Source organism: Miniopterus natalensis, chromosome 16, assembly GCF_054644295.1.
Source record: "Miniopterus natalensis isolate mMinNat1 chromosome 16, mMinNat1.hap1, whole genome shotgun sequence".
NCBI classification, from domain to species: domain Eukaryota; kingdom Metazoa; phylum Chordata; class Mammalia; order Chiroptera; family Miniopteridae; genus Miniopterus; species Miniopterus natalensis.
The window spans coordinates 6,364,624-6,388,963 of record NC_142096.1 but is presented as its reverse complement, the minus strand read 5'-3'; the positions used below and the strand labels follow the sequence as shown (position 1 = coordinate 6,388,963).

At 46.7% G+C, this 24,340-nt stretch overlaps 1 protein-coding gene across 1 annotated transcript; it reads left to right on the top strand.

The window, feature by feature from the left end:
* Positions 1-671: 671 nt before the first annotated feature.
* Positions 672-24,340, top strand: SNX31 (sorting nexin 31). Its single transcript, XM_087825596.1, has 14 exons — positions 672-737; positions 872-946; positions 4,643-4,757; positions 6,711-6,775; positions 8,343-8,453; positions 9,465-9,555; positions 10,010-10,097; positions 12,559-12,628; positions 13,780-13,872; positions 14,411-14,614; positions 16,494-16,607; positions 18,664-18,741; positions 21,466-21,522; positions 23,195-24,340. Exons 1-14 carry the CDS (start codon positions 672-674, stop codon positions 23,288-23,290), a joined length of 1,323 nt encoding a protein of 440 aa, XP_087681722.1. The 3' UTR covers positions 23,291-24,340.

Genomic DNA, 24,340 nt, shown 5'->3' with positions numbered 1-24,340 from the left:
GTTATAGTTACACTATAGACTACTAAGTGTGCAATAACATTATGTCTATAAGATCAATGTATATACCTTAATTAAAAAATACTTTCTTGCCCTGCCGGGCGTGGCTCAGCTGTTGAGCATGGGCCTAGGATCCAGGCGATCGGGGTTCGAATTCCAGTCGGGGCACATGCCCGGGGTTGCGGGCTCCATCAGTGACTCTCTCATCATTGATGTTTCTCTCTCTCTCTCCCTCTCCTTTCCTCTCTCTGAAATCAATAAAGCTATATTTTAAAAACAACAAAAACTCAAAAACTTTCTTATTAAAAATAAATGCTAACCTCACCTGAGCCTTCAGCGAATCATTTCTAGGATCCCTCTCCACCCTGAAGGCCCCCCAGGCCCTGCCCGGCACGTGGGAGGCCTGCCTCCTGCGCAGGCCGCCTGTAGGGGGGCGTGGGGTGCTGTGCGAGGCTCTCGGTCACAGACACGCTCCACCCTCCACCCGCCACCCTCCACCCTCCACCCGCCACCTGCGCAGGGACCCGAGCCGCGCGGCCAGAGCGCGCAGGGACCCGGGGAGGCGCCGCCGGCCCCACGCGCGGCCGCCGCGGGCGAGGGGGCAGCGGGAGCAGGGCCCGCCCGCCGCGCCCAGCGCTCGGGGCCGGAGCCCGCGTCCCGGACCCGCGGGAGCCATGAAGAGGCACTTCTGCATCCCCGCGTCCCAGCAGCGGCCCGACGCGCTCGGCGGCCGCTTCACGGTGCGCGGGCGGGGCGGCGGGCACCCGGCGGGGAGGCGGGCACCCGGCGGGGCGGCGGGCACCCGGCGGGGAGGCGGGCGCCGGGCGGGGCGCAGCTGCTCGCGGGCTGACCGGCCCCGCGTGTCCGCTTGCAGCTGTACTCCGTGTACCTGGACGGGCTCCTCTTCTGCAGGGTGCGCTACAGCCAGCTGCGCCGTTGGCACGAGCAGGTGAGCGGGCCCGGCGGGCAGCGGCCGTGCCCCCGGCGCGGGTGAGGAGCGCGCGGGCGCCCCGGGCCGCTGGGCGCGGGCCTGGCCGGACACTGGCGCTCAGGGGCTGCGGGCTCCTGCGCTGCGGGACCGCGTCGTGGGAGGATCCGCGGTGAGTCCTCAGGGCTCAGTGAGTCCACGCGCCGCTTCTCCTCTACGCGAGGGGATGGGGACCCCGGTGCAGGTGACTCCCAGCCCGGTGCACCCAGCGGCCTCCTGGCAGAGTGCCCCGCGGTGGGGGCTCCCCCAGGACAGTGTCCCCATTCAGAAGGAGCGCATCGAGGCTGGACCAAGGCACAGCCTTAGGGATCCTGTGCGCGGGTTGAGCACGGGCCTATGCGCCACCCCTGGTCGGGGCGCGTGCCGGGTGCCGGCTCCATCCCTGGGCACGTAGGCGGCGCCGGTGGGCGTCCCAGCCTCACCGCGATGTCTCTCTATCCCTCTCTCTCAAAAGCAATTTAAGAAACCTTTAAAGAACCAGCAACCAAGAAACAGATGACAAAATATCAAGGCAGGATTTCCCACTACAGTTGCTCACGTCAGTGTCCGGATGTGTTTACCTGCGCGTAGAGCTTTTGTTTTGTTTGTTTGCTTGTTTTATTGTTTTGTCCTAGTAAGGAAGTGTTGCAAATCTTCAAAAGGGGAGAGGGGAGTAAGGTTTAGAAATCAGCTTCACCCCCCCCCCCCCCCCCCATGCACAGGGGTTTCTTTTGTTTGTTAGATTTTGTATTTGGAGGGAGGGAGGGAGGGAGGATCTTGCCCAGGTAACCAGCTATTAACATTTGGGGGAGAGTCCTTTCAGACAGCCTCTGGGTTCCTAGCGGGTGGATACAGCGCGCTTCCTTTAACCAGCCTCTGTTGGGGGGCAGCTCAGCTCCCTTCTTCCTCGGAAAGCCTCGCTGCAGCCAGCCGTCTTGACTGCGTCACAGTGCATTAGAAAGCCGGAGTGTTCAGCGTGCAGCATTTTGCTAAATGTACGCCGTTACCACCACCGTCATTAAGATAGAGAACAGGCCCCACATTCTAAAAGTTCTCTCGTCTCCTTTGCCCTTGATCCCTCCCTCCACCTCTGGCCCCAGGCAACCAAGGTCTGCTTTCTGTCACCAGAGTTCCAGGCAAAGGATTTAATTCCAGCTGCTCAGCAAGCCCCGGTAAGGTTGGCTTTGCCTTCATCGTCATTACTCCCAACTTGCAGATAGTAAGGTTGGCAGATTAGCAAATAAAAACATAGGCCTCCCAGTCAATTTCAGATAAACAACAAACCCGTTTTCAGTATAAGGGTCTAAGACGTCTTAGAATGTCTAAGGCATCTCAGCCCTGTCCCCAAGGGAGGCAGCTTGCCCGCTCTGCTGATGAGTGATGCCCATCTCTCTGCCATGTGAACTGCCTGGCCTGGCTTCTTCTGTGTCTTGGATGAATAAAGCCAGTGTGATTTATGCCTCTGCCTTGCCTGTACTACCCCCATAAATGAAACCTGTGAAGGAAACACGTAACTGGCTCGCTTTGGCCAAGTGTTAGGCCATCTGCTAAGTGATACTGAACTCTATGAAATGATGCTTGCTTCTTTGCAAACGTTCTGCCAGCGTCAGGTATGGCAACGGGGACAAACCGTGGACGCTTGCGAAGGACCCTTCAGTGGAGAGGAGGGCTGTGCGAGACGACATGCACTGGTTCAGTCTTCCTGCCTGCCTGGTGCTGAGCCAGCCTGGCTCCTTCCCCTCTCACCCGATCTCCCCTCTTCCCCATTCTTACCCTCTATTCACATCGGGGTGACCCATTCATCTCCCGCCTGGCTCACTTCCCCCTCCGGAGAAGACCTCTGCTTCTGTCCCACTAGTCAGGGACCAGCCCTTTCTCAAGGCCCACCTCAAGCCTCACCTCCTCTGGGAAGCCCCCCTTGATGGCATGATACGGCTTTCTCTGATTCCTGTGCCACTTCATGTTTAGACCTTACCATGTTCCTCTTTTTGTGTGTTCTCTCTCCCCTCATTATTTAGTTGCAAACCCCAAATATTTAAATAAAGGGATGAGTGAAGGCTGCGGGCATGTATACCCCCCCGAATCCTACTTTAGTAGCTTCTCAGGGATTTGAGGGAGAAGGAAAATGGGGGGAGAAGGAAACAGTAGTGAAACACCAGTCCCAGCCCTGTGGCTAATCAGCTTGCAGGGCCTTGGCTAAGCCACTTCATCTCCCTAAGTCTCAGGTTGCTCCTCTTGTCAAGTAACCTTGTCAAGGCGGAGGAATTGTCAGGTGCCCTGGTCACAGTGGAAGGATGGCCATGTTAATGGTGGTGAGGATCATGTACCTCATGGGCCAGTTTTGAAGACTAAACAGGCTGATATGCAAGCTTCAGGCTGATGTTCTTTGGTATCAGATGCCACAGCCCAGATTGCTTTGAGCTTTGGCTCTTTATCCTAAGAATCTGGGAGTTTGATTATAATGGGCCTCGGAGAAGCGGGATGGATAAGTCAGCATTAGAAACAGAGCCTGTAGAAAGGCCACTCTGTGTAATTTCCCTTGTCCTGGTCACTGCGCTGGGGTAGGTATGGGGCTGCGAGTACAGAGAGGGGGAGCCAGGTGATATTTTACAACTGGCCAGTTACGTCTGCTCCCTGTAAAAGGCAGAGCTGCACAGGTACAGGAGATGGTGCTGGGATAGAAAATATATATTATCTGAACACTGTCTTAAAAAAATGACCAACCAAACAAAACACTTCATAATAGAAGAACAGAAGGAGTATGTTTTCCTTATGATCTCTTGAAATAATTTTTTGAAAGAGTGGACTACACGGTAATACCAGGTAATTCTTTCTCTGTATGCTACTGGTTTTAATACCTAAACTATGAGCTGTCTGAGACCAGTGGAAAAGGCAATTATTTCGATGGAGTTGAAGAACTTGTGGAGTCGATGAGTGACTTTTGGCAGACTTACCTTCAGCTTACTGTGTGTTTATCTTCCCCCTTCCCGCAGTGTTAGAGAAGGGAGGGGGAAGATTCTTTGAGAAGTCAGCTCGGACTGTAAAACCTGCTGGGAGAGTTTTTGGTCTGTGACAGGTATTGGAACCTGAATTCTTGTTGACTTTCTCCCCAGATCTTGGCCTTAGGGTAGAGGCTTCCGCAAGACGCTCTCCTGCAGATGCTTAACCCAGGCAACCCTGCTGTGATTCCAACCAATTTGGGAGCAGCTGTGACATTTATGAGCACATGCCGAGGAAGGCAATTGCCTTTTAAAGATCACTTAATCAGTTAATAAAAAAAATAATTGCATGCAAGGAAGATAGGATTCTGCTTCTACTTAATGGAATTAGCAGAGATGGGGGGGGTATAAATCCCAGGTGTACAATTCTATAATACATCATCTGTATATTGTATTGTGTGTTCACCACCCCAAGTCAAGTTTCCTTCCATCACCATTTATCCCTCCTTTACAGTCTCCTACCTCCCCCCATCTCCCTTTCCCTCTTGTAATCACCTTACTGTTATCTGTCTCTGAGGGGTTTTTTGTTTGTTTGGTTTTGGTTTTTTTGCTTAATCAGGAAGGGTCAATTTAAAATAAGATGCTAGAGTGATATGTGCCCTAAGAGGAGTCTTTGGTACCTCACCAACCTTGAATTGGAGGCTCTTTGCCATAAATGTGTGCTTTCTGGATCTTTCAGCTGAGACGGGTCTTTGGAAATTGCCTGCCCCCCTTTCCGCCAAAGTACTATCTTGCGATGACCACATCTATGGCTAATGAGAGGAGGGACCAGTTGGAACATTATTTGCAAAATGGTAGGTATTTGGATTTTTTTATGGACTTAATGAGATATAGGTTGCACACTATAAAGTCCACTCATTTAAAGTGCATATTAGTATATTAGTATATTAGTATATTTATAGGATTGTGCAACTATCACCGTGATCTAATTTGAGAACACTTTTTATCACTCCTAAAAGAAACCTCATGCCTATCATGTCACTTCCTATTCCTCTCCCCGACTAGCCCCTGTCACCCATTTCTGTCCTCATAGCTTTGCTTGTTCTGGACATTTCAGGTAAATGGAATCTTGCACTATGTGGCCTTTGTAATTGGTTTTTAAAGTACTTTTCTCTAGCTTAGTTTATAGTAAGAATACAGTATATAATACATATTACATACAAAATACATGTTAATCAACTGTTTATTTATCAGTAAGGCTTCTGGCCATCACTTGGCTATTAGTAGTTAAGTTCTGAGGGAGTCAGAAGCTATACTGTGATATTGGACAGCATGGGGGTCGGCATGCCTAACCCCTGCATCGTTCAAGGGTCAGCTGTATACAAGGAAAGGTGTGTTCCCTTCCACCCCAGGCCCCCAAGCTTCTAGAAGTATACACTATTACAAGCAGCTGTGTATCCCTCAGAAACCATCTGTGTGTATACTAGGGTGTATATACATCCCTGTTTGTCCAACACTAATTGAAACTTATTCTACACAGTTTTCTGTATCTGATTTTTAAAAACTTTTTATTCTGATGTATTCTCTGACTTACAGAAAAGTTGCAAAAAGTAATGCAAAAATGTCTGTGTACTTCTTTTTTTTTAAAAAAAAAAAATGTTTTTATTGATTTTAGAGAGGGAGGGAGAGAGAAACACTGATGTGGGAGAGAGAAACATCCATTGGCTGCCTCCCACTCACCCCCCACCAGGGATCAAGCCTAAAACCTGGGCATGTGCCGTGGCTGGGACTCGAACTGGCCACGGATGATGCTCAACCAACTGAGCCACACTGGCCAGGGCTGTCTGCCTACCCTTTACCCAGGCTCCCCAAACGTTAACGTTGCACAATTGGTTTGTCTTTGTCTCTCCCTCTCCCCAGCGTGTGTCTGCGTAGTCATACATATATTATACAGAAGTTACTGAGATACTTGTGCTGCGCACACAAGCCACTTCACCCTTAAATAGCTCTGGGTGTGTTTCCTAAGATAAGGACATTCCCTTTTATCACCACAGGATAGTTAGTTATCGAAATCAGGCAGTTAACAGTGATACGGTCATGTTATCCAGAGACCTTATTCAAACTTCACCGACTACCCCGCTGATGTCCTTCACAGCGAAAGAAAAAAAGTGTTTTCTTCCGTATGCTGGGCTTTTCTCTTAAAATATGTATCTCACAGATTGTTCTAGGTCAGCAGTTACAGATTTACTTCATTATTTCTCATGGTTGCTCATTTTTTTAAGCACAGTAAGTGAAAATTCCAGGAGTTTCCCATTCGTCTTTTGTAGTGCAGAATATACCTCTTTCAGACCTGTTAAATAAGCCCTTTCAAGGTCAACATGTAATAATTTTTGAATTTTCACTCTCTCTTGGTTTGTTTTCTCACGTCTTAGAGACATACTCCTTTAACCACAGGCCTTTTCGCAAAAGATCGCAGTGCTTCAAGGGGCAGTTCCAGGCCTGGCCTTTATCCGTATCATCAGCGTGGCTCGCGCATCCTCTCCCGCAGGTGGAGATTGAGCCACTGGGGGATGCACCAGTAAAGTGAGATTTCTGGAAACACCACCTGGGATTGTTGTGATGGGTTCGTGTTGTCAGGGCTGCCTGGAGGAAGCAAGCTTTGCAGATTTTCATGTATTCGAGAGGCCACGAGCTCTACTGCCTCCAAGGAGGCAGCAAGGCCTGGAGGGTACCCTGATGGTCAGAGCAGTTTAATGGGGAAGTGAGCCCACCCCATGCTAACCTGGCTTGCTGTCCATGTTTTGCAGTAACCGTGGACCCAAACATGTTGAGAAGTGATGTCTTCGTTGATTTTCTAAAGCAGGTACAGCTGGTAAGCTCTCTCTTCTTCGCTAAGGTCGTTATTTCGCTGCAGAACAGGTCTCTACGTTAGCCACGTGTGTTTCTGGCCATCACAGGGCCTGGACTCAGGTAAAATACATTCATTTGGAGGACATTGGAAGATGGTTCCTATTTTGTTCTTTTGTACACCTCAAAACTGGCCATGAAGAAGAGAACTTTTATCATGAAGGGCCCCCTGACAATGCAGGGACGCCACTCTGTAGCTGAGATTTCCAAGTGTGCCATGGTGAAGCCAGCCGGGCCGCAGTGACAGTCTTGCCTCCATCACCTGCACATTCTCTGCGCCTAACTGTACTATCGTAAGTGGGTCACAGAGAAAACCCAGCCTGCACAGCAACTCGCTTTCCTGTGTTGGTCTGAACCGCTGCCCTCTTGTCCACTCGAGGCTGGAACTTTCCCAAGTACATCTGTTTAGCACATCACTCCTTCTAGTTGTATATATGGGAACATTTTTACACCTGAAGGTATGTTCTTGACTGAATGGAAAAGCTTCGAAAGGGTTGGCTGTATTGAACTGGGTCCCTAGCTTCGGGAAGAATGATATCTGGATCAGGTTTGTAAAAAGTGGAAGCGGATTTTATTTATTCAGTCATTCAACTGTGTTGATATACTTACTATTCCACTCACCCTGAGAAATGACCCTAGAGCCTTCTACAGTATTGTGAAGTCATTTGTATTTTCACATATATTTGATGGTTTAAAGGACACACACAGCCCTGGCTGGGTGACTCAGTTGTTCGGAGCATTGTCCCATACACCAAAAGGTTGCAGGTTCGATTCTCAGTCAGGACACACCTAGGTTGTGGGCTGGATCCTCAGTCCAGCAGTGTGCAGGAAGCAGCCAATCGATGTTTCTCACATCAATGTTTCTCTCTCTCTCTCTCTCTCTGGAAACTGAGCAGCAATCAGTCTCAGCTTCGAACTTTCCTAAATTCTGATGACCTTCCAGCGTCTCTCGTGTGTCCGTGACATTTTAGAGCACTCCCCCAGGAACTGCACGGTCCCTAGGACTGCACACATCCCGAGCATCGCGTGTCTTCACCAACGATGAGCACACACAGAGCCGCGCTGAGCTGGGGGCGTTGCCCTCAGCTGGTGCCCAAGCACACGGAGCAACTGGCTTCCATAGACAGGCTTCAGTTTACACACTTCAGATTTTTGCTGTAGCAGAATCATAAATGACTGCATTTTATGGACTTTTAGGGATGCCTGGAAATATTAAAAATGAGAATTAAAACCTGAAACCACCTAGGGTCATGTGGATGATTTTTTTTTTTTTTTCTAAAATGGATGCTTTGTTGTTTATTTGGAAAATTACTCAAGCTACGTGTCATTGCATTGCCTTGGCCCCTCTCCCTCCCCCTCCCAACCCCTACCTTGCCCCCCAAAGCTCCATTCCCCAATTCTCTGCCCTGGGCTCTCCAGGCTTCTGGGTACTGTAACCCTCAGGGCTGGGGAGAGGATGCTGCTGACTGTCCCCCTGGGAGGGGCCCCGCTGAAGGCACTGCGGGCTTACTGTGCCTTCCCTTTGCTCACAGGACACCTTTAATATCACTACCAAGAAAGCCACTCTGGATATATTTCTGCCTGATGGAAGGAGCATTCAAGTCGAAATCCTGACATCAGACACTGCCGAAAGAGTCCTAGAGGTAAACTTCATCTAAACTCCAGCCCCAGGACTGACTGCAGGAAGCACTGTTCAAAGGCAGGGACTAGGATACGGCTACCTTCTGGAAGCTTCCTGCCTACCATTTCACCCTGGATGACTTCCCTGTAGACATGCTGGGATTTTCTGGGAGGCTGGCTGAGGAACCTGAGCTATAGTCAGTGCCTTGGGCCTCCTTGGTTAGGAAGGAGAGTGGAGCCCAGACGAGCCTGAAACTGGCCGACCCAGATGGGCTGGCGACAGGCTCTGGGGGAGAGTGACATAGATTTCTCAAAGGCTGAGAGTCGACCCTTCTCCCTCACAGCGAAAGCCCCTGGAGCCAGCACCTCAGCAGGTCTGATCCTGTGCCAGGCCTGAGTCTTAGTCGGTCCTCTGAGGGCTCCAAGGGCGAGACCCTGAAAGCATCCTCTCCTTCAGATGGGGTCGCACCCAGCTCTGCCCCTGGGCCTGTCCTCCCTCTGAGCTGGGCTGTGGAGGGGACATCGTCTTCTCACACCCACGCGCTGTTCCCAGGCCCTCTTTCTTTGGAGGGTTTTAGTTCTAATCCTCCAGAGAAACACAGAATATAAAGTTATAAACAGGAGGAAGTGGGAAAGTTTCTGGGACTTGCCGAGGACAGTAAACTCTTGCGCCGGGGTCATGGTATCTGACGCCTTCTGGGTCTGAAATGGACAGAAGTGCTCCCTGTGCGGGTCCAGCTCTCGTCACCTTTACCTAAGACTGTGTGTGTGTGTATGTGCACGATTCTCTGCATCGTGACTCTTTCTAGCCAATTAATGTCCATTGTGGTGGGACAGACTTTTTTTCTTCACTCAAAAAATTTTCTAAAGCAAGTATGTACCATTTTAGATTCAGAAAGCATTTGTTGTAATGTCTGCTAGCCCATTAGAGAGCTTTTTACTGTGTTTACAGGCAGTGTCAAATTCTGTACATCCCAGGAAACATGGCAGACATTTCTAACCCCCCCCACCCCTTTTCTTGTCTTTGGTTAAAGGTGGTGTCACACAAAATTGGACTGTGTCGGGAGCTCTTGGGCTACTTCGGCCTGTTTCTCATGCGGTTTTGCAAGGAGGACCATGTCTCTGGTAGGAAGGACAGAGGGGATGCCGTGTGTGCAGGCGCTCAGCCTAGAGATGCAGGAGCACAGCTGAGGGGCTGCTCGGCCCCCAGGGGAGGCCCCCAGTGTGCAGTCCTACGGCTGTCCTCCCCTCCTGGGTGGAAAGTTTGGGGGTGGCTTGGCCACTGGATCTGTGGTGTCCCGGCAGAGGCGCTGGCCCTCTCTGGGCCTTAGTTTCTTCGTCTGTATCACAGTGTAAAATACTGCTCACTCAAGGTTCTGGTCTTTCATGAACATAAAATGTTAGTTATTTTTTGAATAAACTTCAGAAAGCTAAAACTTACATACAAATGCGAGAGAATATTACTGTTATATTTTATTCTTTCCAATAGTAAGACTTCATGTTTTTGTTTTAAAGCACTGGATGTAAAATAAACTACCTGTGCTCTTTCACCCAGCGAGACCCCCCCTCCTCTCTCTAGTCCTGAAAAAACTGGCCGACTTTGAACTCCCTCATGTGAGTCTCCGGAGCGCCGCAGTGGAGGGCTGCAGGGTCGGCCTCAGGAGGTGGTGAGTGAGGTTGCCGCGGGCACTGTGGCCCTCTCGCCCTTGCCGCGGGCACTGTGGCCCTCTCGCCCTTGCCGCGGGCACTGTGGCCCTCTCACCCTTGCCGCGGGCACTGTCCACTCTCGCCCTTGCCGCGGGCACTGGCCGCTCTCGCCCCTGCGGCTCTCAGCCCCACGGCCAGCGAGAGACCAGGGAGGAGCCTGGGGACAACAAGGAGGGAAGCAGAGGAGACAGGGAGGGCGGTGACGAGGCTATTTGTCCTAAAGGGCAGGCTACGGGGATCAAGTGTATACTCAAGGGGGACCATGGAGGATGGTGGCCATGAAGGTGAGGCTTGAAAAACAAGGGCTGCTGGGGTTGGGCTGAAGCAGGTGACGTGAGGACCTGTGGGCCGTGGGCCGGCTCCGGAGTGCTCGCCGCCTGTGCTCATCGGAGGAATTCGCTGAGGGTCACAAGCAGGTCGGATCAGCAGTTGAACTGTGGTGGTCCCCAAAGGCAGGGTGCGGACTCAGCCCACATGCAGTGCATTTGAACTCTAAGCAGTCAGCTTACCTTCCGAGGGGATTTCAACAGTAACTGTGTATATGCCAGGACCAGCCATATTCCTAGATCAAGAGGGCACCTTGCAGAAAATACTACCATCTCCCCCAGAAACAGAGGGCCCTACGGAGAGCAAATAGACAGAAAACAGCAAGAAGCAGGACACTGCCCTAACCCACCCCGCACATAACCTGTAACGTGCAGTTATTACCGCGGCGGTATTGGAGGCATGTTTGGTTCACTCTCTCCCAGCTCAGTTATTCTAGAATCTGAGCATAGGAGTTGGAAAGAAAGGCATTTTGAAATCTAGGAATAGTAGTTATTTTGACCCCTGCTAGAGCTCTGGTCTGTGGTTTTTAATTTTGGAAGGATATTCCCAGCAAGGCTAGAAGCTCAGTTACTGTTATTCAGAAGTATTCTGAGAAACGGTCAATATCTGTGGCATGGAACCCTGAGAAGGGAAAGAGAAACCCTTAGCAGTTCCCTCTAATGGTTTGCAGAGTAGCTGTTCTTCTGGAAGCCGCTTAGTGTAATGAGTGGCCGAGCACAGTTATTCCTGGGGTCAGAGTATGTGACTCTAAGTCTCAGCTCTCTCAGGATTTAGCGGAATAACCTTAGCCAAGTTATTTAAGCTCTCTAGGACTCAGTTTCTCTATCTGTAAAATGGAAATAATAATATAGAGTCTACCTCAGGATTATTGTGAGGGTTAAATAAGGCCGCCCCATATGCTCAGTAAGTTTTGGTCTTGTTTGTTATGTTATCTTAAGGAGGACAATGATGATAATAGTAACAACAGCAACAAAAATCCCAGGGGCTTAGACTTGTTGCCCATGAGCTCTCCAGAGAGCACGAGATCAAAGGAGAGGTGAGGATTCTGTTCCTCACCATGAAGCTTGAATCGAAAGTTGGGCTTTGCCTGTGTCTTCATTAAACAGGTGAATGCTAGATCCTGAGCTCAAGGTAAAAGGACCTACCTGCAAGCCAGCGTCTCACATCCAGGCAGATTGCCTCTGCTCCTGGGAACTGGGAGGAAAGGAGGTCTCGCTTCCTGCTAGAGGCAGGATCAGGTCACGGGGAGGGGAGATCCTGGAGCAGGGTCCTGCAGGTGCCTGGGCCACTGCCAGGGTGGCAACTCTGAACAGGACCCAGGCTCTGGGCTAGGGGTCCTCACACTTGGTATCAAGATCAACTTGATCAGAGCAGTGATCAGGATAAACTCAGGGTGCTGAGAAAGCATGGAGTGGGTGACGTGAGGAGGAGCTTGCCAGGAGAAGCAGACAGGTCAGGGACGGAGGCTCCCGAGGCCAGTGGTCTCCCGGCAGAGGGAGGGGAGAGAAAATGTGGTCCGAATGTGAAGTGTTGGGGAGGGGAGTGGGGTAAGAGATGGAGCTGGAAATGAAAGGAGGGTGACCTGTGAAGGGCCTTGGACGTGAGCAGGATAGAGGACCCAGCTGCTGGGCTCTGAGTCTGAAGGCTACTCGGGGAAGACCTCTCCTGTTAGAATGTGGAGCGTGAGACTGAGGGAACATGGCAGGGGCAGGAAGCCTGGTGAGGAGGGGACCAGAGCAGCTCAGGACGCGAGGAGGGTGGTCTGGGACAGGGTGGTGGGCGGGCGTGGGTACAGGCCAGCGAGAGTGCCAGGCACTGTGTTGGGGAGAGCTCACGCAGGACCCGGCGACTCAGAGCGGGGCCGCGTGTGAGCAGGGATTCCCCGAAGCTTTATTTTTTGCATTTTTGCTCTCAGTGCCCTTCTGTGTAAAGAAAATAGGGAACAGAAGAGGTGGAGGGACAAACCGAAGGCTAGGCGAGCCGAGGGGTGGGGCTTTGTTCAAAAGGAAGCGGCCACCGCTTCAGAGCGCAGCGCTGCCAGGTGTCCCCATTCGCCGTGTCCTGTGAATCACCCCGTGCTCCTGGATCACGCAGGTACATGGACCCGACCCTCGACTCCCTGCTGATGGACTGCAGAGCAGCTGTCAATCTGATCTATCTGCAGGTGGGGTGACCAAGAGCCATCAGCACCCCGCATGTTACAGGCCATCGGGGTGTAAACCATTAGAAAACGATCGTAGTTAAGAATTCTCCCTCCAGGCCTAGAAGAGGCCGAGCCACAGAGGCAGGAAGCAGCCCGGAGGCAGCCCGGGCTGGGGGGGCGTCATTGCCTGATGGGCGCAGGGTTTTGGCAGGAGTGACGACAGGGCTTTCGGTATGAGCGGTGGCGGCGACAGCGCTGTGAATGTAGTGCCACTGGGCTGCACACTTACAAGTCGTTAAAGTGAAAAAATAAAACTATAGAGGGAAAACAAAGAATTCTACCTCCATTTTCACAATCACTGTCTGACTCTGCAGCTGACACGCCACCATCTAGACTGATTTTCGGGAGCCTGGAAAGACAGCCCTGATCGTTTACGGGCGCACGTGGTTCCTCCGTCTCCCTTTACTGTCATTTCTTTTCCCTGAGCCAACAAGCAGCACTTGTGGCCAGTGCAGCTACGCTGGGCATGCGCTCAGGGGGCCTCGTGCTCGCTTAATGCTCTGCTGTCGCATCGTGAAATTCGTAATAATTTTTTTTCCTCTTAATAATTTTTGAACAAGGGACCCCGCATTTTCATTTTGCACTAGGCCCTACAAATTATGAAGTTGGTCTCTCCTGCCTACTTCTCAGCCCCCCGGAGAGTAAAGCAGAGTTTGACCTCTGGTTTGCCATTTACTTGTTGGCTTTGTTTTGGGGGGTTTTATGTGTAGAAGTTTTGTATTTTCATGTATTGCATATATTCCTTCAGATTTTGTTCTTTGTATCTTAAAAAGATATTCCCTACCTCAAGATCAGATAAAAATATTTACCTTTATTTTCTTCTGGTTCTTTTACGGCTTTTACACTTAGATCTTTCACGTATCTGGATTTATTTGATTGGGTGGTGTGGGGAAAGAGCTAATTTTCTTTTCCAAGTGTTGCCAGTTGTCCCCGAACCATTGAACAATCTCTTTCTACTAATTTAAAAAGTAACTTTTATAACATGCTGGGTTCTTATATATATATATGGCCACTTAGGTCTGTTTTTATAGCCTTTCATACATGAGTGCGTTTTTGTCAAATTAATTCATTTCTGCTCAGTTTGCTAAGTTTGCAATTTATGTTGTTTTAAGGCAATCCAGGACATTCAAAAAGAATGGGCCCAACCCACCCAGGCACAGAGGCAGAAATTAGAGGCTCTCCAGAAAGAAGACAACCAAATAAAGGTGAGTCAAATATTGCGCCAAAATAAATAAATATTGCGTCCTGGAAGGAAGTTAAACATATCAGAATTGGGCTGTTTCCCTAATTTATAAACCCACCAAGCACTAAAAATAGGACTCTTACAAAATGAGAACACTCTTATTGATTTTTCTGATTATAAAATTAATAAAGGCTTTTTGTTCAAAGATTCTAAAATATACAGGCAATATATCGTGAGTCTTTTATCAAGTTAATTAATATAGACCCACAACTTTTTAATGGCCACACAGTATTCCATTTAATGGTTATGTTATTGTTTAGCAAACCAATATCCTATTGTTGGAAGTCAGAATCGGCCCCTGCCCTGGCAGGACACCTGTGCCCCCGGGCCTGGCTGTCGGCACAGGGCATTGCCTGCCTCCCTTCGCGTGCAGGAGAGGGGCTCCCTGCTCTCGGCGCAGGTGTCCTGCCAGAATGGCAGGGGCTTCTCACGTGGGGTTTCCATCTGTTTCAAATGGTCCTTTGCTTCCCCCTCCATCCCCATACCTCCCTCTGGAGCAGTTTCTGGAGCTGTCCCGGGAGCTAAGGCACTACGGATACGTACAGCTGGACCCTTGTACCTGCGACTACCCCGAACCGGGCTGTGGGGCCCTTCTTGCCGTTGGCAATAACGAGATCAGCTGCCGGGTCACCCTGCCTGACAGCCAGACCCGGGACATCACCTTCCAGATGAGCCGAGTGAAGTGCTGGCAGGTCACTTTCCTTGTGAGTATCTTGGCACAGCCTCGCCCGTGAGTTCAAGTTTCCACTCATTGTTTAAAATCTTACTGTTTTTGGATGACACAGTTGACCCGGGAGACAGGTCTGCCGTTTGAATCGCTACCTCGGGTGAAGGAGCACCTAAGCCACGGTAGGCATCACCCAGACAATAAATATGGTTAGCCATTCACCCAATGAAAGGGATTGGTCGTTTCCAGCTCTTAGATGTTTTGAATAAAGTTTCTATAAATATTCATGTACAGGATTTTGTCTGAGCACGGGTCTTTATTTCTCTGGAACAAATGCCCAGGAGTGCAATCGCTGGGTCATAGGGAAGGTGCCTATTTAGTTTCTTTAAGAAAGTGCCAACTTGTTTTCAGGAGAGGCTGCACCAGCAATGTAGGAGTAGTTTCTCTGCATTCTCATCAACATTTGGCATTGTCGCTGGTTTTTAGTTTAGTCATTCTGATAAGGGTGTAATGGTGTTTCATTGTGGTCTTAATTTGCATTTCCCTCTAGGTTAATGATGTTGAACATCTCTTCATGTGGTTATTTGTATCTTCTTCTCATATCTTTTGCCCATTTTATAATTGGATTGTTTGTTTACTGTTGAGTTTTGGGAGTACTTAATACATTCTAGATACTAGTCCTTTGTTGGATTTGGGGTATACAAATACTTTCTCTCTAGTGTTTCCTGTCCCCTTAACAGGTCTTTTGTGGAGCAAAAGTTTTTAATTTTGATGAAGTCTAGTTCATCAGTTTTTTCTTTTTAGATTGTATTTTCAGTGTCAAGTCTAAGAACTCTTTGCCAAACTCTAGATCCTGAAGTTTTTTCCCCTAGAGTTTATTCCTAAAAGTTCTGCAGTTATGGATTGTACATTTACACCTGTGATCCATTGTGAATAATTTTTGCATAGGGTGTGAAACTTAGAACAAGGTTCTGTTTTTTTGCCAATAGAAGTCCAATTGCTCCAGGACCATTTGTTGAGAAGGCTGTCTTTTCTAAATTGAATTGCTTTTGTACCTTTGTCAAAAAGTAATTGGGCAACCCTGGCTGGTGTTGCTCAGTGGTGAGAGCGTCAGCCCAACCTCCTCTAGGCAGTAAGCTGAGTAACTGTAGGGCTACCTGATTAGTTATTATTCCCCCTGGGATAACAGTTCTGTGTTACCTGTCATTCACTGTCAGAAAACAGCTGTTTCCCAGTTCAGTTTTTACATTGATGCTGTCAGGCCAATATTTCCAAAATATAAATATAATTGTATTATTATATAGCTTTTAAAATCTTTTAATAAATGCCTATTGCCCTCAAGATAAAGTCTAGACTCCTTAATTTAGCTTATAAAACCTGTAACAGTTAGGGCTCTTTGGTGGCAAGCAACAAAAACTAACACCGTGGCTCTAGTGAAAAAGGAATTTATTGGAGAGAGATGGGGCAACCCATTGATTTAAAGGAAAGGTTGAAACAGAGGCTTAGGAAACAAAGGAGCTCAAGGTTTTTGGGTATTCTTTACCAGCACCTCCTCCTTGAGTCTCTCTGCTCTGGAATCAAATAAGGGGCACAGAGAGTATTTGTTCAATTGGTCTGAGTTTGGGTCATGTGACACCCTTCAGGAAGGCCGCATTCCCTGACAGTCCTACCTACATAGTCGTAGTGGATGAGAGATGGTTTTCCCATGGGAATATGAGACTCCATCCCTAGGAGAAAGAGAGATGGATGCTGTAGAGCAGAAATCACAGGTGCTTTGTACCAGGCTTTCAGTATCTGGCTCTAGCCTTCCTCTCTAAGCCTCTTCTCTCACCACCACCCCCCACCCCCCCGCATGCCTTGCAGCTTGTACCACTTAAACTTCTATTGAATATCAAATAATACCTTTTCCTCCATAGGGGACCCTGCTGGATATGGATGGGCCCCAGAAAACTCTCAACCAGAACCTGGAGCTCCGATTTCAGTACAGCGAGGATAGTCGCTGGCAGTGGTTTGTCATTTACACCAAACAGGTGAGTTCTCAGGTGAAAGCATGAAAACCTGTGCGGATATGCTCTCTTGCTTGCTGGGGTGGACACAGCACATTACCTCAACCCTTGCTAGTTACTAGAGTATGCTACACACTCTCTTCCTGGGCTGTAATACTCTTTTTTGGTTTTGTTTTATTTTCCTAGTCACCACAGCCTTCATATCAATTAGAAATGAATTTAGTTACCATATAACAGAAGACCACTCACAGTGGCTTAAACCAAGGGTCAGTAAGCTTTTCCTCAAAGGGCCAGATGATAAATATTTTAGGTTTTGAGATCCATTTGGTCTCTGTTGCATCTACTCAGTAACATGAAACATTCTTACAAAGAGGATAGGATGTTTGCTGAGGCAAGATTTGCAGTCACTTGGAGAGACATAGAGAGCTTTTGGTAGGGAAACCACCCTCCCTCCCCTAGAATGCTAAGTGCAATCGTTAAATAGTTTTACAGTCTTTTAATCTAGTCTGTAGCAAATGAGTTTAAACTGCTATAGAGATGTATAATAAACATTCTTCTAAAGGGTTCCTAGTGAGGTCTCATTTCCTTTGTAGTGTGGGTTTGTTGATGTGCATTCATGGACTACTTTTGCAAAAGGCAGAAAAGTGGCTTATGTGCCTTGCAAATACGTACAAATGACAGCTTGGGCCCAAATCTTTTCTAGGCCCTTTAAACAAAAGCTCAATCCCTTTATATTTAATAAACCTTACCTGGTTTAGAGCAGAGTCCTAAGCTACATATCTGTGTACACTGTATAGTAATATGGAATCTGTCTGAACCCCATGGAACACCATTAAACACCCTTCCTAGCTGCATAAGCCCGGGGCGTGTTGGTGAACTATTCCACCCCCTGGTTTCGTGCAGGTTACACATATGCACAGATACACAGGGCGAGTCCTTATCAAAACCCCGGGGGTTAACATTTGTGGTATAAAAACCTCACATCTGTCACTCTTTTCCTTATCAGTGGCAGTGCCTTTCTTCCCTCTTCCCACGTTTCTCTCCCCTTAAAATTAAATGAATTCCTACCATGCTCTACAGTCCTGCAACACTTCGGGTTGTTCCCTCTACGTAGCCCACTCTCCCTCTGATTATTTCTATGAACTATCCTCCAAGAGTTTTCTACATGGGCTACTACCCACACCTGTGTTTTCTCTCTCTTTTCTTCTCTCCATCACCCCTCTCCCAAGTAAAGCGGCCACTCTTGAGCACAAACTTATACTAAGGTCCTATAACCTCGGACTTTGGGCTTCGTTTGTCTCAAACCTTGGTGGGGCCCAAAGAAAAGAGAGCAAGCCGAGAATTGAGAGCAGGACAAAAGAGAGAAAGGATTAGTGGGAAAGGAGCAAATGGGAAAATCACAGGGAACCTTAGATTTGGCAACTAGGGCTGAAGACCCTGCAACGGGGGAGCCCCAGCTTTTGTGTAGCACAATGTATAACGTGTGTCTTGGATGAGCCAACAGTAAAGCTACAGGTGATACTGGGGACAGCTGTCAGTCCTGAAAGTGAATGATGAAGGATACCCAAAAAACAAGGAAGTGAAGAAAAACAATTACATTTTTTTTTAGTTCAGTAAAAGTCATAAGGTGCTAATATATTCTTTCAAACAGACACGTTGCTGTTTATGCCTCATACTAGGTCTCTCAGTTATTATGCATACAGTTCACTATAAGATTGACCAACATCAGCTCATTTGATTACAGCGATAATCAGTTTTAATTATTTGTTGTTTATAAAACATGAGATGCTTACAAAGTGACGGAAAAAATGGGATGTGAGGGGGAAGTTTTTAAGAGTGAAAAAGATTAGTAATGAGATCCTGGCCATTTTTACCTGTCTTTTTAAAATTTACTGTAACTATATCCACATTATGAGGAAACGTTCCTTACTTGTTAATTACATCATATGCAAATTTATGGAAGTTAGAAAAGAATTACTATTGGAGGGCAGAGCTCAAGTCCACCGAGTGGTGAGGGCAGGGAAGGAAGCGAATGCAGCTCTCTTGAACTCAGAGACTTCTTCATTTCTGGATTTCTTAGGCGTTTTTGCTGAGTAGCTGCTTGAAAAAAATGATCTCAGAAAAGATGGTAAAACTAGCTGCAGAGAACCCAGAAATGGTAAGTGCTCTTCTCTGTGTGTATTTCTCACTTTAAGTTCCCACCATCAGCTGATGCTAAACTACACTCATCCACTCCCTGGGCCTCGAGGGAGGAATAGAGCAGTGAGCTCCTCTGCCCTCGGGGAGCTCAGTCTGTATAATTCAAGCCATTTTTCCAATGGCAATCATCCCTGGATGGCTGAGAACTCTCTAACCCTCTGCACCGTATCCTTGTATTTCTGCCTTCCCCCAAAAGGGAGAATCTGGATTTACCATAAACGCTGCATTATAAAGGCAGTGTCTTGAGAGGTCTTTAATGCAGCAGCGAAGATCTGAAAGGAGCTCTACAGTTTTGTCTCTAGAAAGAACCCCAGCCTGGCGATACTTCCACTGTGCCAAATTAAAAGGCCTGTAGCGGCTGGGAGAAGCCATTAAGTAAAAGAAGCTCTCGAGCCTATAATATTTCTCAATATAAAATTAAACTTTGTTTTTCTAGCTTAATGAAGGCGTAATAACTCATTCAAAGGGTTGTTGGCAGGCTGTAAAAAGACTTACTGAGGTACAGTTACTTTCCTACTTGCTTTGTCATCATTATGATATAAGGATGTCCCTAATAAGACAGTATAGTTTGATTTTTTTTTTAGTGATTACAAATACTATTGCCTGGTTGACATTTATAAACATAATTCTTTTGCAGAATATTACCCTGATCTTTAAAAATACAACAGAAAACACTTGGAATTTGGAAATGAAAATTAAATTTTCATTTAAATTTAGTTCTTTATAAGAGAATGGATGACGTCTTTAGTTTAACATTGCTCTTTCTTGACTTTGCAGCTTTTTTTCTAAGAAAATAGTTTTATTTTATCTTTATTTCTCTTTCAGAACTGGAAATATTTCCTAGGGAAAAGACAAATGTACTGCCTCTTGGTGTTTAAACGATTCAAAATGTACTAGAGTAGCAAAGCAAAGCAATAAAAGAATCAAGGTGCTCTTTTAAAAAGAGTAATAAAATCTAACCTCTTAGGCAGGATGTACCCCCTTAGGCTCCAATGATTATATATGTAAAAAGGAGAAGACAGAGAAAAGTAACTAACTGAAGTAGTCCCATTAAAAGGGAGAAGTGCCCTCAAATGTGTTTGAATAAAATGTCAGCTACTCGATGCAAGGAAATACTTGTACAATGACTAGCTAAAGAGTTCGCTCAATAATAGGAGAAGGTAGTTGACCTGTTTCAAGTTTTCAAGAAAAGCAGCCACACTAACTACATTCCTTAGAGCTGCACACAAGCTGAAATGCAAGTTTATCCCTATGGCTGATGGCAAATTCAGCCTATTAGTATTTATGTTGCTTTATCCAAATACTCAACAAGTTTTATTTCCTCAGACATTTTCAAATTTCTCATCTTTGTTCTTAAAAAGACAAGTTAGGACCCTTTGTCTTGAACGCTAGGCTTTCAGGAGGATGTTATAGGGACAGTCCACGTTTCAATCTGGAATTTCATCTACAAATCCTTGGGCAGAATGGGACCCTGGCAGGGGAAAAAAAGATCAGCTGTTTGAACTTCAGCTGATTCTGGGCTTCCTGTCAAAGTGCAACTGGTGAGAACAAGATGTACTTTGTGTAGCTTAAAGGAGCCATATACATGTGTGACTGTTGGGGTGGGGCGTGGGTGGGGTGGAGGGGGAAAACAGGAGTGGGGGGATATCTGTAATACTGTCAACAATATAAAATAAATTAAAAAAGGAAATGTATGACTGTGACATTCACTTCCACATAAAATTTGAACTGATAATACCACCCATAGAAGGCTCATACAGACTAGGGTACAGAGGTCTCTATTTTTGCAAGGCAGAATAGATTCCAAAAATTATTTTAAAATTCTCACCTGAGGATATGTTTTTATTGATTTCAGAGAGAGAGAGACACACTGACATCAATGTGAGAGAGAAACATCGATCGGTTGCCTCCTGTACGCACCCTGCCCGGGGACCAAACCTGAAACAGGTATATGCCTTGACCGGGAATCGAACCTGCAGCCTTTTTGGTGTACTCTGGGATGTACACCACCTGAGCCTCCCGGCCAAGGTGATTCCAAGATTTTGATAATCATGAAGAGTCTGGGGAGGGAGAGAGAAACTGAGGAGGCTGTAACCAAATGAGGCCCTAGTCCCTGGGACCCCAACCTCCCTTCACTGATTCACTGGAATGCCCCCCACACCTCCATTAAATAGTTCCTTTTAAAAACTCTCCTCAGTCACCCCAAGAGGGCGCCACCTGTTTTCGGCTGGGACCCTGACTGTTCCTTTGAGTTCACCTCCCATAGGTGAGGTAGATTCAAGTGTCTTGAACTTGGGTTTGAGTCTCCCTTGACTGATGGTGCTCTTTGATTAAGCAAGGCCCCGTTTGGCTTTGATTCAGCGTGTGGACTGGAGCTCCGAGGGTTATTTCGGGGTTTAGAAGTTCACTTTACTTTGCCTGAAGCCCCTTTGGACTCTGTTAAGTCACCGTATCCATAGGCAACTACCAAGGTTACACATGAAGCTTCACTTTACTTTTGGCAGCTCAGTGCCGGTATCATTTAGACACTTGCAAGTGAAGGGGGCACATGCAGATGACAAGTAGGGGGGCTGCTGACCGGCAGCCTTCCGGGCCCCTGAGAGGATTACGGTGCTGGTTAAACAGGTTATTCGCGTGCTTGCTGCCGGCTGCGCTCACTGACACTTTCCCCTAATCTCTTCAGCAGATTGAAGTTCCCGAAGGAGGCCGGAGTAAAAAATACCACATTCAACAAAGCCAGGTCTGTGAGTAAAATTATGTAATTGGTGCATTATAATTTTGATAAATCTGCCCATTTTCCCCCTTTAAGTAACTGAAGTCATTCTACTTTTAATAATAAGCCAGAGTCCTCCTTTTCAGAAGCTCTTCCACGTAGGCTAGGCCAACTGCAGGGCCATCGGAGTATAGCATGTTGATTGTAGCGCCAAGTAGGGCTAGGAGAAATACTTCTCTGAGTTTTTTACATTAAAAAATTTTAAGAACACAGAAGTCTTTAATGATTACCTCCTACACCCCATGCATTTTTTAGAGAATACTTTCTAGTTTGCGTATTTTAGTTTCATGGATTTTCTACAGTGTACTCTGTACAAAACAACTTTTCAGTTTATAAAATACTTTTTTGAGCATGTAGGTCTGCTGTGCAGATAACAATAACAGTAAAAATCATAATAAAAAGCATTAATCGGGTCTCATGATTGCCAGGCACTGTTTTAAGGGCTTTTATATGAATTAACTCATCCTCACCACCATCTTGTAAATCAGAGAGGTTAAATGACTTGCCCCAGGTTGCACAGCAATCGATGGTGGAAGGAAGCAGGCAATCTGACTCCAGAACTGTGCCCTTCACTACCTTTGCTAACTATTTCTTTCTAGGTTCAAATCCTAGAGTGGGCGAATGAAATAAAGGTGACCTCTTAGTAGCATTTGAATGGAAGTGATTATTGGTTCAGTTCCCGTCACAGGGTCTGCTGTGTATATAAAAATACTTAGTATATAGGGATATTATTTATAAGTATATAAGGTCCTTTCTTGAGTGAATTAGCTCAGAACAAAATTTAAAACAGATGAAATGCAAAGCTCCCTCTCTTTTATAAAACATTTCTGGCTGCGTAGATCAGAGAGACTGAGATGAGAACTCCACCACTTACTGTGTGTCTCCAGGCAAAAAAAGGAAATGTGTATGGGGCTCCAGAGGTACTTATTAAAGTGCAGACTGCTGGGCCTCACCCCAAAAGATTGATGCAGTAGACCCGGGGTAAGGGCCCTGCAGCAGAGTGTAGAGCAAGTGCCTCAGTGGGAAACGCTGCAGCAGGCTTCAGTCTCTTTAGCTATAAAATGTATGGGGTAATCCATTTCATCAGCACAGTAAGGATGCAGAGCTGTGGTTCTCAACCTTGGCTACACATGGGAATCACCTGGGGATATGTAAAAACGAATGATGGCTGGCTGGGGCCTGGCAGCAGAATTTTTAAAAGTTTGCAGGCGGTCTAATGGGCAGCCAGAACAGTGGTTCTCAAAGTGTGGTTCTTAGACCAGCGGCATCAGCATCCCTTGGGAATTTACTTCAAATTCTCAGGCCCCAAAACTACTGGACCAGAAACCCTGGGCCTGGGGACCAGGAACCTGTGTTTAGCAAACCCTGCAATTCAGTCAGATGCATGTTCAGATTTGAGGGCCACTGTCCTGGAACAACAGGCAACACAACACGCAGCACAACTGCGACCAACATTGATGCCAATTCAGTTGGCCTCTCGGATGAGCAGCAAAGAGCATAAAACCTTTGAGAATAACCATTGCTTATACAAATGTAACTTTCTGCTGCCTTTTTAATATTAAAATCCTTGACTTTGTTTTGTTATGGAAATTATTTCCTCCCATATATATTTCTGACCTCTCTGTTTACTTTGCCACAGAAAGACCGTTCTAGTTTCCTACCGGGAGCAAGCAAGATTAAGATAGCTGCAGCTGACTGCGTTTCGGGGACCATAAAGGAAGAAGAAGGTCTTTGAGGAGAAAGTCTCACTTTTTAACATGTCTCTAAGCCTGTCCATACAGTGCTTAAGGATTAAAAGTGAGCTCCCTACCATCAAGAAAAGAAATTTGACCCCTTCCTATTTTTGTGACGTCAAGATGGACACGCGTCATCAAGACTACTTCAGAACTTTGTTACACTCAAGATGAAAAAGAAATGTGAGCCGAAGTTTTACTGCTTGTTTTTTAATGACTCATGAATGACAAGTGGCAAATCCAAATCCACTGGAATGAAAATGGAAGCTTATCTACTATTTAGCCAACTTAAGAATAGTTGAAGCTCACTCTTTCCTCCGTTCCCCTAAAATAGATGTTTACCTGGCTCCATGAAGTCTTTTATATGTTCTGATACTAAACAAATGAAGGGCTCAGAATAAACCACTATCAATGCATTTGGGGTCAAGTTCTGAAGACGTGACTCATCAGCTGAGGAAACTGCGGCTCCGTGTAAGAAATGGAATCACTGAAAAAGAAATCTGGACTTCACGGATGAGTCCACAGCACCAGAGCAAGGAGGGGAGGAAATTGTGATGTTTCCTTCGAAGTTCTGAGCCTACCAGTATGGATGTACTCAAAGTAACAGGCTGCCCTGTTCTGCTTCTCCACTCTTGTAATGGTTTCTGTCCTTAGAATACTAAATTCAGTTCGGTAGTCATCACACTATTTTGAATATTTTTATTTTGGAAAGCAATGGGTATCAGTATCAGATACCTTGTAAGTCTCTTAGCTTTATAAATATGTGTACTTTTTCCACTAGATTTTTTTTCTTATCTAGTTTCAGTTTATCATGACAATTAATGTACTTACATACAGAAGTAAGACCACAGTAAGAGAGGACAGAAGAATCTATATAATGTAGATAGATGAAGTGTAACATTCGAATGTTCTTTTCTAACTGGGTTGCGTAACTAATTATGTAATAACTATGAAATATATTCCAGCGAACATAGAATTTACTGATGGAAATTCTGTGAATGATCTTTTTGAAGTGTAGAATCTATTAAAGCTCCATAGTCTTTATAAAGCAA